Source organism: Oncorhynchus masou, chromosome 15 (assembly GCF_036934945.1).
Source record: "Oncorhynchus masou masou isolate Uvic2021 chromosome 15, UVic_Omas_1.1, whole genome shotgun sequence".
NCBI classification, from domain to species: domain Eukaryota; kingdom Metazoa; phylum Chordata; class Actinopteri; order Salmoniformes; family Salmonidae; genus Oncorhynchus; species Oncorhynchus masou.
Genome location: NC_088226.1, coordinates 11,546,866 through 11,561,091, shown reverse-complemented (window position 1 = coordinate 11,561,091; position 14,226 = coordinate 11,546,866). Strand labels below are relative to the sequence as shown.

Sequence of the window (14,226 nt, the reverse complement as noted above, 5' to 3'; positions counted from 1 at the left end):
ACAAAACTTAGTGTACTCTGTTTGGTCTACAAAAATTAGTGCACTCTGTTCAGTAGAGTACACTAAGTTCGGTCTACTTAACTTAGTGCACTCTGTTCGGTCTACAAAAATTAGTGCACTCTGTTCAGTAGAGTACACTAAGTTCGGTCTACTTAACTTAGTGCACTAAGTTCGGTCTACAAAACTTAGTGCACTCTGTTTGGTCTACAAAACTTAGTGCACTCTGTTCAGTCTACAAAACTTAGTGCACTCTGTTCGGTCTACAAAACTTAGTGCACTCTGTTCGGTCTACAAAACGTAGTGCACTCTGTTCGGTCTACAAAAATTAGTGCACTCTGTTCAGTAGAGTACACTAAGTTCGGTCTACAAAACTTAGTGCACTCTGTTTGGTCTACAAAACTTAGTGCACTCTGTTCAGTCTACAAAACTTAGTGCACTCTGTTCGGTCTACAAAACTTAGTGCACTCTGTTCGGTCTACAAAACGTAGTGCACTCTGTTCGGTCTACAAAACTTAGTGTACTCTGTTTGGTCTACAAAAATTAGTGCACTCTGTTCAGTAGAGTACACTAAGTTCGGTCTACAAAACTTAGTGCACTCTGTTCGGTCTACAAAACTTAGTGCACTCTGTTCGGTCTACAAAACTTAGTGCACTCTGTTCGGTCTACAAAACTTAGTGCACTCTGTTCGGGCTACAAAACTTAGTGCACTCTGTTCGGGCTACAAAACTTAGTGCACTCTGTTCGGGCTACAAAATTTTGTGCACTCTGTTCGGTCTACAAAACTTAGTGCACTCTGTTTGGTCTACAAAACTTAGTGCACTCTGTTCAGTCTACAAAACTTAGTGCACTCTGTTCGGTCTACAAAACTTAGTGCACTCTGTTCGGTCTACAAAACGTAGTGCACTCTGTTCGGTCTACAAAACTTAGTGTACTCTGTTTGGTCTACAAAAATTAGTGCACTCTGTTCAGTAGAGTACACAAAGTTCGGTTACAAAACTTAGTGCACTCTGTTCGGTCTACAAAACTTAGTGCACTCTGTTCGGTCTACAAAACTTAGTGCACTCTGTTGTTACACGGTCTACAAAACTTAGTGCACTCTGTTCGGTCTACAAAACTTAGTGCACTCTGTTCGGTCTACAAAACTTAGTGCACTCTGTTCGGTCTACAAAACTTAGTGCACTCTGTTCGGTCTACAAAACTTAGTGCACTCTGTTTGGTCTACAAAACTTAGTGCACTCTGTTCAGTCTACAAAACTTAGTGCACTCTGGTCTACAAAACTTAGTGCACTCTGTTCGGTCTACAAAACTTAGTGCACTCTGTTGGTCTACAAAACTTAGTGCACTCTGTTCGGTCTACAAAACTTAGTGCACTCTGTTGGTCTACAAAACTTAGTGCACTCTGTTGGTCTACAAAACGTAGTGCACTCTGTTTGGTCTACAAAACTTTGCAGTGCACTCTGTTCGGTCTACAAAACTTAGTGCACTCTGTTCGGTCTACAAAACTTAGTGCACTCTGTTCGGTCTACAAAACTTAGTGCACTCTGTTTGGTCTACAAAACTTAGCTCTGTTTGGTCTACAAAACGTAGTGCACTCTGTTCGGTCTACAAAACTTAGTGCACTCTGTTCGGTCTACAAAACGTAGTGCACTCTGTTCGGTCTACAAAACTTAGTGCACTCTGTTTGGTCTACAAAACTTAGTGCACTCTGTTTGGTCTACAAAACTTAGTGCACTCTGTACACTAAGTTCGGTCTACAAAACTTAGTGCACTCTGTTTGGTCTACAAAAAACTCTGTTTGGTCTAGTGCACTCTGTTTGGTCTACAAAATTAGTGCACTCTGTTCAGTAGTACACTGTTCGGTCTACAAAACTTAGTGCACTCTGTTTGGTCTACAAAACTTAGTGCACTCTGTTTGGTCTACAAAACTTAACTCTGTTCAGTAGAGTACACTAAGTTCGGTCTACAAAACTTAGTGCACTCTGTTTGGTCTACAAAAATTAGTGCACTCTGTTCAGTAGAGTACACACTACTTAACTTAGTTTGGTTACAAAACTTAGTGCACTCTGTTCGGTCTACAAAACTTAGTGCACTCTGTTCAGTCTACAAAACTTAGTGCACTCTGTTCGGTCTACAAAACTTAGTGCACTCTGTTCGGTCTACAAAACTTAGTGCACTCTGTTTGGTCTACAAAAATTAGTGCACTCTGTTCAGTAGAGTACACTAAGTTCGGTCTACAAAACTTAGTGCACTCTGTTCGGTCTACAAAACTTAGTGCACTCTGTTCGGTCTACAAAACTTAGTGCACTCTGTTCAGTAGAGTACACTAAAACTCTTCGGTCTACAAAACTTAGTGCACTCTGTTTGGTCTACAAAAATTAGTGCACTCTGTTCAGTAGAGTACACTAAGTTCGGTCTACAAAACTTAGTGCACTCTGTTCGGTCTACAAAACTTAGTGCACTCTGTTCGGTCTGCAGTGCACTCTGTTCGGTCTACAAAACTTAGTGCACTCTGTTCGGTCTACAAAACTTAGTGCACTCTGTTCGGTCTACAAAACTTAGTGCACTCTGTTCGGTCTACAAAACTTAGTGCACTCTGTTCGGTCTACAAAACTTAGTGCACTCTGTTCGGTCTACAAAACTTAGTGCACTCTGTTTGGTCTACAAAACTTAGTGCACTCTGTAGTACTAAGTTCGGTCTACAAAACTTAGTGCACTCTGTTTGGTCTACAAAACTTAGTGCACTCTGTTCGGTCTACAAAACTTAGTGCACTCTGTTCGTAGGTCTACAAAACTTAGTGCACTCTGTTCGGTCTACAAAACGTAGTGCACTCTGTTCGGTCTACAAAACTTAGTGTACTCTGTTTGGTCTACAAATATTAGTGCACTCTGTTCAGTAGAGTACACTCTGTTCGGTCTACAAAACTTAGTGCACTCTGTTCGGGCTACAAAACTTAGTGCACTCTGTTCGGGCTACAAAACTTAGTGCACTCTGTTCGGTCTACAAAATTTTGTGCACTCTGTTCGGTCTACAAAACTTAGTGCACTCTGTTTGGTCTACAAAACTTAGTGCACTCTGTTCAGTAGAGTACACTAAGTTCGGTCTACAAAACTTAGTGCACTCTGTTCGGTCTACAAAACTTAGTGCACTCTGTTCGGTCTACAAAACGTAGTGCACTCTGTTCGGTCTACAAAACTTAGTGTACTCTGTTCGGTCTACAAAACGTAGTGCACTCTGTTCGGTCTACAAAACTTAGTGCACTCTGTTCGGTCTACAAAACGTAGTGCACTCTGTTCGGTCTACAAAACTTAGTGCACTCTGTTCGGTCTACAAAACTTAGTGCACTCTGTTCGGTCTACAAAACTTAGTGCACTCTGTTCGGTCTACAAAACTTAGTGCACTCTGTTCGGTCTACAAAACGTAGTGCACTCTGTTCGGTCTACAAAACTTAGTGCACTCTGTTCGGTCTACAAAACGTAGTGCACTCTGTTCGGGCTACAAAACTTAGTGCACTCTGTTCGGTCTACAAAATTTTGTGCACTCTGTTTGGTCTACAAAACTTAGTGCACTCTGTTCGGTCTACAAAACTTAGTGCACTCTGTTCGGTCTACAAAACTTAGTGCACTCTGTTCGGTCTACAAAACTTAGTGCACTCTGTTTGGGCTACAAAACTTATTGGTGGGGAGTGGAAATTCCAACCAGAGGCTTCAGATTTATACATCTGGTGAAACATCTGGCTCTATCCGTGGTTAGAGCATTGGGACAGTAACCGGAAAGTATCTAGTTCGTATCCCGAGCCGACAAGATGAAAAAAATTGATCGTTGTAGCCTTGAGCAAGGCACTTAACCCTAATTGCTCCCTGGGTGTCTCAGGGGGAGTTGGGATATACAAAACACACATTTCCAATTCACAAATACGCACTCAAGTTTTTCTTTCAATCACTGTGGCACATTGTTTCAGGTATAAGTCGTTTATTTTCAAAACTCTAAGTACAAACCTCTAACCTGATAACACTTGTAATGCCCCCTATCTTATGTTCAGAACCTTTCATTGTGCATTCATTGGAGTTGAACACATCTTTCACCCTCGAGTCACTCATGCAAAATCTGTTTTCTGTGAAATACCATGAGAACATTTAGTTTAGTCATCAATACATCAGGCTCAACATTAAGTCATTTTAACTACAATTTTTAACTAACTAAGATACTTTCTTTTTGAAGTGCTGAATAAAAATAATAGTAATTGTATTGTTAACAAATCATATCAAAAGTACAGTGAATATTGCATTTTGAAAAGCAGATACTCAGATTGAATACGCTTCCAAATTGAAGGAGTGATTTGGTGCAGTGAACAAGTGATTGTGAATTTGTTTGTTGTACTACTCAGTCAATTGAAAATGTACTTAGAGTTTAGATTTTTGTGCTTAGACTGTTGAAAATGTACCACATACTTGTGAAAATTGCACCAACGTGACTGACAAAAACTGTAATACGCACTTGAGTATGTGTGAAACAGAACAAATGATCATTATATATATGAACCACTATACCTCATTCAGGATACAGGTCATACCTCTAAACAAAGACTAATACTTTACATCGGCTCAAACATCAATCAAAAATGTCAACAATGTAGCAAAATATGAATTGTGTTTGATACTGACGTATCACACATCTACTGTAAAATAGTGAAATAGAATTCCTAAAGAACACCTGGGTTTACTATACAACATTCATACAGTACAGTGTGACCTTGTCAACAGACAACCACTGCAGGAGCCTGACAAAGCAACAGCATGTTGGAGCAATGGTGGAAGAGCTGCTGTTTTTATACATCACGTTCTGTGTCTTTTGGTGATGATGTCACACACCCTGCACACAATGTCTGCTGGAATGCAGGTGAGAAAAAGACACGACGCATGAATAGGACACATATGTTCCATATGGCTAAACAGAACATGTAATGTGGCATAGACTTCATGTTGCGATATCTCAACCAAACATGAGCGGATCTTGAAGACTGGTAGTGGAATGTGTTTGGTTACAAACAGAGAAAGTCACGTGCAAGCAGGCGCAGTGCGATTCGGACAAGTCCCCTCAGTCTGTGTCCCACTGACTGATCCTTCACACATAATAATCTCCATGGCAACCATAGAGGTTGCCCTAGCAACTGCCTCCTCACAGTCAGTCCTGCAGCATGATGGGAGCGAGGGAGGGAGGCGGCTGCTGCTTGGGTGACAATCTCAGAGAGTAGGCAGGTGTCTCTGACCTTTCTCAAGGTCAATTCTCTCCTCTCCATTCCTCTTCTCTCATCTCATCTGCTCTACTCTCCTCTCCCTTGTTTTATTCTCCCCTCCCCTGTGTTCTCCTCTCTTCTTCCCTCCACTCTTCTCTGCTTCTCTCTCCATCTCCTTATTTCTCTTACTCCTCTTCTCTGCTCTACTCCAATTTCCTCTCCATTTTCTGCTCTCTTACTCACCTATTCACTACCTTCCCTTCCACATCTCTCAACCTTCCCCCTTTCACTCATACCTTCCTACTTCTATTTTTAATTACTCTCTCATCCCTTATTCCAGCCCAACCATGTATTAGTGACAGTTTGACACGGTTAGAACAGTCAGGTCCCTTTCCCTCCGTCAAAAGCCACTACAACAGATAGATAAATAGATAGTCGTGATAATGCACCAGGTAGGTACTGTAGACTAGTTAGCCAGTCACACCCTGTGACACAGTTATGCTGTAGTCTCCATCTCTATACTATATTGAGTCATAATCTGCAACCAACACAACCCCAGTGCCAGGACACACAGACAGACGCGCACCATGCTACCGTGCTTCCTCATGGGGCCCCCTGACTGATGGAACACAAGATGACGGGGTGAAGGTGTGAGAGAAGCAAAGGGGCATCATCAACCCTCTGATAACTGACTAACATATGGACACCCAGGGAAATGTGACATGCATTGTAACAGGCAAGCTCTTCCTGCACTTCCTGTTTTTCACATTACAATAGCAGTTTACAGTAATGCTCTTTGATGATATCATGGTGAATCAGCTCTCACAACCAACCAACCATTCAATTTCACTTTGTTTATCAAAGTACTGTGTATGCATTTTTTTATTTTCTTTTGCTAATGGTAATGGTAAGGCTGTTGTTGGACTCTATCTTGTATCAAAACAAGAGTTGTCATATTGCAGCAGATCGCTAAAAACACCGTATGCAGAGAGATGGGGGGAGTGGATACAGCTAGCACATTTAGTTCCTTGGAAGTTGTGGGAGCGTAATATTTTGGTTTCCCATTGGTTCTGGGAACGAAGAATATAAATTATAGGTTATTTGAATGGTAAGTTAATAACGTTCTGAGAACATGTTTCAATAAGACTTTTAATTACACTACTAGCTTAGTTTGGGTTAACTGTTTTGAACTGTTTAGAAACAGTTCAAAATTGCAAACACATTTATTTTTTATTGTGGCACGGTGTCAGTGAAATTCTAACCTATGATCTTACACTATGTATACAAAAGTATGTGGACACCCCTTCAAATGAGTGAAATCAACTATTTCAGCCACATCTGTTACTGACAGATATATAAAATCGAGCACACAGCCATGCAATCTCCATAGACAAACATTGGCAGTAGAATGGCATTGCTGAAGAGTTCAGTGACTTTCAACGTGACACCAGAGCTGTCCTGGTCAACTATAAGTGCTGTTATTGTGAAGTGGAAATGTCTAGGAGCAAGAACAGCTCAGCCGCAAAATGGTATGGAGACAAAAGGTCACAGAAGGGGACTGCCAAGTGCTGAAGCACATAAATATCATTGGACTCTGGAGCAGTGGAAACACGTTCTCTGGAGTGAACGATCACTCTTCACCATCTGGCACTCCGACGGATGAACCTGGTTTTGGCGAATGCCAGGAGAACGTTACCAGCCCAAATGCATAGTGCCAACTGTAAAGTTTGGTGGAGGAGGAATAATGGTCTGGGGCTGTTTTTCATGGTTGGGGCTAGGTCTCTTATGTCTAGTGAAGGGAAATCTTAACGCTACAGCATACAATGACATTCTAGACAAATCTGTGCTTCCAACTTTGTGGCAATAGTTGGGGGAAGGCCCTTTCCTGTTTCAGCATGACAATGCCCCAATGCACAAAGCGAGGTCCATACAGAAATTGTTTGTCGAGATCGGTGTGGAAGAACTTGACTGGCCTGCACAGAGCCCTGACTTCAACCCAAACAAACACCTTTGAGATTAATTGGAACGCCGACTATGAGCCAGGCCTGCCCGACCTCACTAATGCTCTTGTGGCTGAATGGAAGCAGGTCCTCACAGCAATGTTTCAACATCTAGTGGAAAGCCTTCCCAGGCTGTTATAGCAGCAAAGAGGGGACCAACTCCATATTAATGCCAATTATTTTAGAATGTGATGTTCGATGAGGAAGTGTCCACATACTCTTGGTCATGTAGTGTATGTTCTCTATCCATTGAATAAGTCCACTGTGCCACCAGGATGGTCTATTTCAGTCGATTCAAATAGACCCCATTTCAAAGGAAACAAGCACTCATTAGGATCTGGTGTGGCCAATTACTGGGCGTGGCCAACATACCTGAACACACTTAACAAGAGAGAGGATAGAGACATTTTTGTTGATGCTTTGAACAGAATGTATGTATTTTTAAATAACATTTGCAGAACATTCTTTGAACATTACTAATGTTTTCTTGCGTTTTTTATGGAAAGTGTTCTTAATGTTCTGAGAACATGATTTTATGTTGAACCATGAGGAAACCTGTAGAAAACGTTATGCTGAAGTACTGTAATTCCCACAGAAGAACGTTGTTTCTTAACATTCTCAAACCATTCTGAGAATATGATTTTAAATTGAACCATGAGGAAACCTGTAGAAAATGTTATGCTGAAGTACTCTAATTCCCACAGAAGAACGTTGTTTCTTAACATTCTCAAACCGTTCTGAGAATATGATTTTAAATAGAACCATGAGGAAACCTATAGGAAACGTGATGCTGAAGTACATAAATTCCCATGTTGTTTCTTTACGTTCTCTGAACTATTTGAGAATATTCCCCATGTTAAACCAGTTGGAGAACGTTCCTACAACATTAAAAACATTTTTATTAAATCTAACCATGTTTGAACTTTTAGGTCATTTTTGTGCTGAGAATGTTCTAAAGCCAAGCAACTGTTCTGCAACATTCCCACAAAGTTGTGGGTAGGTTGTGTGCAAAACAACCATAAGACAACCACGCTCTCATCAAACACTAAGAAACATATGGTTCTGAGAACGTTATGTGCTAGCTGGGTAAGATGTTGTTGTATGTATCTCAGTAAAGCACAGACAAGACAATGGTTCAAGAGGGCACAGTCACTGCCATGGACAAGAGAGCTCGGTCAAAATAACAGGGTCAGTAGAGGGTTTGATAGAGACATCTGCCATCAACTACACACTGCATCATTAACAATATGTCAGTAAGTCCTATCATGTCTCAGCCTCTCAAAGAAAAATACAAAACTATTCTAACATTGACTAAGATCATAGGAAAACAATGAGATAAACACACACAGCATTTAGCTAAGATATCCTTCACTGACACTAACACTAACACTAACACTGAACCTGTGTGTGTGTGTGTGTGTGTGTGTGTGTGTGTGTGTGTGTGTGTGTGTGTGTGTGTGTGTGTGTGTGTGTGTGTGTGTGTGTGTGTGTGTGTGTGTGTGTGTGTGTCACATGCTCAGTCCGTTTATGTGGTGACAGGTTTTCAGCTAAGATATCTTTCACTGACACTAACACTGAACCTGTGTGTGTGTGTGTGTGTGTGTGTGTGTGTGTGTGTGTGTGTGTGTGTGTGTGTGTGTGTGTGTGTGTGTGTGTGTGTGTGTGTCACATGCTCAGTCCGTTTATGTGGTAACAGGTTTTCAGCTAAGATATCCTTCACTGACACTAACACTGAACCTGTGTGTGTATGTGTGTGTGTGTGTGTGCGCGTGTGTGTCGAGGATGCAGATGGACATCTTGTGATAGTAGGCTACCTGCAGCATTTCATACCTTGCCTCACAACCACTTCCAAATGAAGTGGTTATGCACCTTTTATTGTATCTGCATTGATGTATGACTATTCCGGTTGACCTGTTCTGGATACATCTGTATGTTTATTAAACTGCTAATAATAGGACAATAAAGATTCTCATTATAGGAATTTATGTACGATTTTAAGGGAATAATGTCTGTGGTTTAAATGGAGGAAATGAGTCCCTAAGGTGAACAGTTTCGAGTTTCTATCTTCAGGTTGAAGTGTACTGCAGCTGAGGTTTAGTGTGCCCAGCACCACAGGCAGCATGACGACACATTACAGGGGGAGTTCAGGGTTAATAAACTCTGAAAAGTCAATGCCTTTTCCCCTTCAGTGCCCACATGCATAAATAATGCATAGAATATGAAAACAGAGTTGATGAGGGACAATGTAAACACACAGTCACTCAACACACACCCTGTTATGCCTGTCATCTACAAGGACATAGGCTGCTTTAAGACATCTTTAGGTTATCTCCTCTCGAAGCCCAACTGGTCCCTGCAATCCACACAACTAAAACGCACACAACTGACATGGTTCTCTTTTCAACATGAAACTTAAATGGCTTAACAAAATCGCACCTACTAAGTAGAATTGACAGATAACAGCCTATATAATGCACAGAACAGCAAGGGTGGAAAAATAGTTAATCAAAACAGATATCCAAGATGGCCGCATGTCTGTCTGGCCGGGTTCCCTTCCCCTCCCAGCCTTTCTAGCCCTACCTGGTCCCACCATCCAATGAGCCATGGTCTCGAGCAGGTCTCACAGAACAGGTCTACCAGAGGTGTCCTGAGCTCTGTTGCCGTCCCAGACCCTTCCAGAACCCCTCCGGCAGTCGCACCTAGGTCCAGCTCCAGGTCTGGCCCTCCTCCCCTCCCCTGCAGCTGGCTGTAGCTGGTGGAAGAGCGGGGCAGCCGGTAGCCGCCTGGCACGGGCGAGGGGCAAGGGGACGGCGAGGCGGGATCAATGGCCTCTACCACGCCCATGCTTAGGGTGACGGGGGGCGAGGGGCGCTTGCCCAGACAGGAGGAGCGGTAGTGGAGCGGGCTGGGGGTGGGGGCGCTGCAGGTGTCCCAGCAGCATGAGGAGGGATTCGTCGTCAGCGTGTGGGCAGCGTGTAGGCCGCAGCCGGCCAGGCCGGGACACTCCAGAGCGACAGCTTCCCCCCGCCAACGGGGGAGGAGGGGGAGAGGGACAGGGTCCACTGGTGCTCACAGTCCGTCCCTACATGCAGTTCTCTTGGAAGCAGGCCGCCCACCCAGTGCGTCCAGATATGGGCCCCAGTGTGAGGACGGTCCACAGATGAGGGTGCCCCACAAACGGCAGGCCAGGAGCCCCCTGGATCCCCAAGCTCCAGAGACTACATCTCATCCCAGCTGGTGAGCAGAACTGACCCAAATCAAACAGCAGAGTGGGGAGGGGGGGGGGATAGGATGGGAGAAGATGGAGAGTGAGAGGGGGACCGTCTGAAGGGCAAATAGAGGCAATGGAGGAGAGGGAAGAGAGAAAAGCCAAGATGTTGGAGAAGGTCAGAGAGACAGACAGATGGAGATAAAAGAAAACAGAGGAGCTTAGAAGGATGGAGGGATGGAAAGACGGTGACGACAGGGTGGGAAAGATGACCGTAGTATTGAGCGATGGGACAGAGGAAGAGGACAGAGAGTGACAGAGAGGGAGCGGGAGACAAACGGCAATGGAGAGAGAAGGGAAGGAAGGAGAGACAGAGATAGAGAAATAGGGAGCCAGGCCTGTGATGTAGCTAGCAGACGGTTGGTCAGGCTACAGAATCACATCAGAGCGCTCGGTGTGGGGAAAAACAGGCTCTCTCCTCGTCTCCCTGCGTTGCGTCTACTCTGCAAAGCGCCCCTCCCCCACAGCGCACCGGATCCAGGGGCCGGGCCCAGTCGTCCTCCTGCTGCATCTGCCCCGTATGTGCCTCAGCGATGATCCCAACACACACAGTCCACAGTCCTTCTCCCAGGAGCTTCCCCCGCTGTATCCCAGTCACTCCATCGTGTCTTCCTGGGCTGGTTAAATTATGTCTGAGGTTGAAACTAATCCAAGAGCTTCAGGCTCCCCTTATTTTTCCTTCCTCTGCCGTAGCAAAGCCCTGCTGCCTCCTGTAGCGCCGTCTCCCTGGATGCTGTAGACAGCCCTTGCAAGCTAATCAGCCAGACAGCGTGCACTTGTGTGTGTGTTCGTGTGTGTGTGCGTGCAGCCTGAATGTGCATGTGCTGCAGACAGCATGTACGCCTGTCGGAAAAGTGTGTCTGTGAGAGAGAGAGCGTGTAAGAGCGAGAGTACGAGGGATGGTGTTCATATATGTGTGTTCATGTTGGTGTGGTTTTGTGTGTATGTGTCTTTATGTCGCCTGTCTGCTCTTAAAGACCACAGCATTCTCTCTGCTTCTCTGTCAGCCAGGAGCACACACACACACAAACTGCTGTCTTCTGCATTCTGAAACAGTTGCAACATGCTACATTCCCCTCAGGGTGACAAAAAAAAACAAGAATACCACACTGTCTCTTTTAGACAACACTGTTGAAGGAACCTTGCCTCTTTTTCATTGGTCGCTGCCCAGACCACAAGCCTTGTGGTCAGAGTGGTGAGCCAATGAGTAAAAGGGAAGGGCAGACCCTGTTGTTCGATAGCAACCAAGGTTACAGCAGAGACATCAGCATCAGGACCCGTTCCCCCTCCTCCCTCTTCCCCTGTGCTCTGTGGCCTCCCTTCCCACCCACAGACCCTCACCCTCCCCTTTTCCTTCTCTCTCTCTGTCTCTCTCTCTCTCTCCATCCTACATTTTAAGCGGAACATCTCGCTGCAGCTCATGCATTCATGTGCACAAATGCACATCTGCTACAAACACAGACTGTAAACAGCAGTATACAGTGTACACACATATCACCCATACCTTTGTAAATATAGAGCATCTGACAAATCTTTTAGACATTCTGTGTACATGCACACATACATTCCCTTCGGCCTCAAAAGGACAATACACAAATCCCAAACATCACTGGGACTAACAGCTCCTGCGAGCCACAAAACTGTGATAGCCCACTGAGCTAAAAGCTAGACATTATCCTGGGGAGCTAACCCAAGTCGTCATATGTCAGACAAGGTTACTCATCACGAGAGTGTGGCTGACCGAACCACCTCTGTTACATTAGCTTGGCCAGTCCACAGTCCACAGTCCACAGTCATAGTTTAGTTCCGCCAAACGCAAACAAGCCTCTCAGACATGAAACATACAGTAAGGGAGAAAAGGAAACACAAATACGTTGAGGTTGTGGTAGAGGGTATAGGAGAGGGGCATGGACAGATGAAGAGGCCAGGAGTAATGTAGGGTTGTGGTGTGTGTAGGGTAGTGGCAGTGGTAGTCTAGGGTAGTGGTAGTGGTGGTGTAGGGTAGGGTAGTTGTAGTGGTAGTGGTAGAGGTAGAGGTGATGTAGGGTAGTGATAGTGGTGGTGTGGGTAGACATAGTGGTGGTGTAGGGTAGTGGCAGTGGTAGTCTAGGGTAGTGGTAGTGGTGGTGTAGGGTAGGGTAGTTGTAGTGGTAGTGGTAGAGGTAGAGGTGATGTAGGGTAGTGATCGTGGTGGTGTGGGTAGACATAGTGGTGGTGTAGGGTAGTGGCAGTGGTAGTCTAGGGTAGTGGTAGTGGTGGTGTAGGGTAGGGTAGTTGTAGTGGTAGTGGTAGACATATTGGTGGTGTAGGGTAGTGGTAGTGTTGGTGTAGGTTAGTGGTAGTGGTGGTGTAGGGTAGGGTAGTTGTAGTGGTAGTGGTAGAGGTAGAGGTGATGTAGGGTAGTGATAGTGGTGGTGTGGGTAGACATAGTGGTGGTGTAGGGTAGTGGCAGTGGTAGTCTAGGGTAGTGGTAGTGGTGGTGTAGGGTAGGGTAGTTGTAGTGGTAGTGGTAGAGGTAGAGGTGATGTAGGGTAGTGATCGTGGTGGTGTGGGTAGACATAGTGGTGGTGTAGGGTAGTGGTAGTGGTAGTCTAGGGTAGTGGTAATGGTGGTGTAGGGTAGGGTAGTTGTAGTGGTAGTGGTAGACATAGTGGTGGTGTAGGGTAGTGGTAGTGTTGGTGTAGGTTAGTGGTAGTGGTGGTGTAGGGTAGTGGTCGTGGTGGTGGTAGTGTTGGGTAGTGGTCGTGGTGGTGTAGGGTAGTGGTAGTGATGGTGGTAGTGGTAGTTGTAGTGGTAGTGGAGGGTAGTGATAGTGGTGGTGTGGGTAGACATAGTGGTGGTGCAGGGTAGTGGTAGTGTTGGTGTAGGTTAGTGGTAGTGGTGGTGTTGGGTAGTGGTCGTGGTGGTGTAGGGTAGTGGTAGTGGTGGTGGTAGTGGTAGTTGTAGTGGTAGTGGAGGGTAGTGGTTTTATTTATTTATTTATCCGTTATTTTACCAGGTAAGTTGACTGAAAACACGTTCTCATTTGCAGCAACGACCTGGGGAATAGTTACAGTGGAGAGGAGGGGGATTAATGAGCCAATTGGTAGTGTAGGGTAGTGGTAGTGGTGGTGTAGGGTAGTGGTGGTATAGGGTAGTGGTAGTGGTAGTGGTGGTGGTAGGGTAGTGGTAGTGGTGGTATAGGGTAGTATCCGTGGCAGTGTAGGTAGACATAGTGGTGGTGTAGGGTAGTGTGCATGGTGGTGGTAGTATATTTCAGTGGTAATGGGGGTGGTAGTGGTAGGGTAGTAGTAGTTGTGGTGGTAGTGTAGGGTAGTGGTAGTGGTGGTGTAGGTTAGTGGTAGTGGTAGTGTAGGGTCAGGGTGGTGGTAGTGTAGGGTAGTTGTAGTGGTAGAGGTGGTGTAGGGTAGTGGTAGTGATGGTGCAGAGTAGTGATAGTGGCGGTGGTAGTCTAGGGTAGGGTAGTGGTAGTGGTGGTGGTGGTTTAAGGTAGTGGTGGTGGTGGTGTAGGGTTGTAATGGTGGTAGTGGTAGGGTAGTGGTAGTGGTAGAGGTAGTGTGAGGTAGTGGGGGTGGTAGTGGTAGAAGAGTGGTAGTGTAGGGTAGTAGTAGTGGTGGTGGAGTGTAGTGGTGGTGTAGGGTAGTGGTAGTGGTGGTGGTAGTGGTGATGTAGGGTAGTGGTAGTTGTGGTAGTGTAGGGTAGTTATGGTGGTGTAGTGTAGTGG

General features: G+C 45.0%; 1 protein-coding gene across 3 annotated transcripts in view; it reads right to left on the bottom strand.

Moving 5' to 3' along the window:
* Window positions 1-14,226, bottom strand: part of pde4a (phosphodiesterase 4A, cAMP-specific) — a 77,319-nt gene that overhangs the window by 10,647 nt on the left and 52,446 nt on the right. Inside the window, exon 1 of one of the 3 annotated variants that reach the window (XM_064988195.1) lies at window positions 9,815-11,339. The exons of the other annotated variants lie outside the window; for them this stretch is intronic. Coding sequence (XP_064844267.1) covers window positions 9,815-10,078 — 264 coding nt within the window. The 5' untranslated portion in view covers window positions 10,079-11,339. Of the gene's footprint in view, window positions 1-9,814; window positions 11,340-14,226 lie in introns of those variants that run through there. 3 annotated transcript variants of the gene reach the window in all.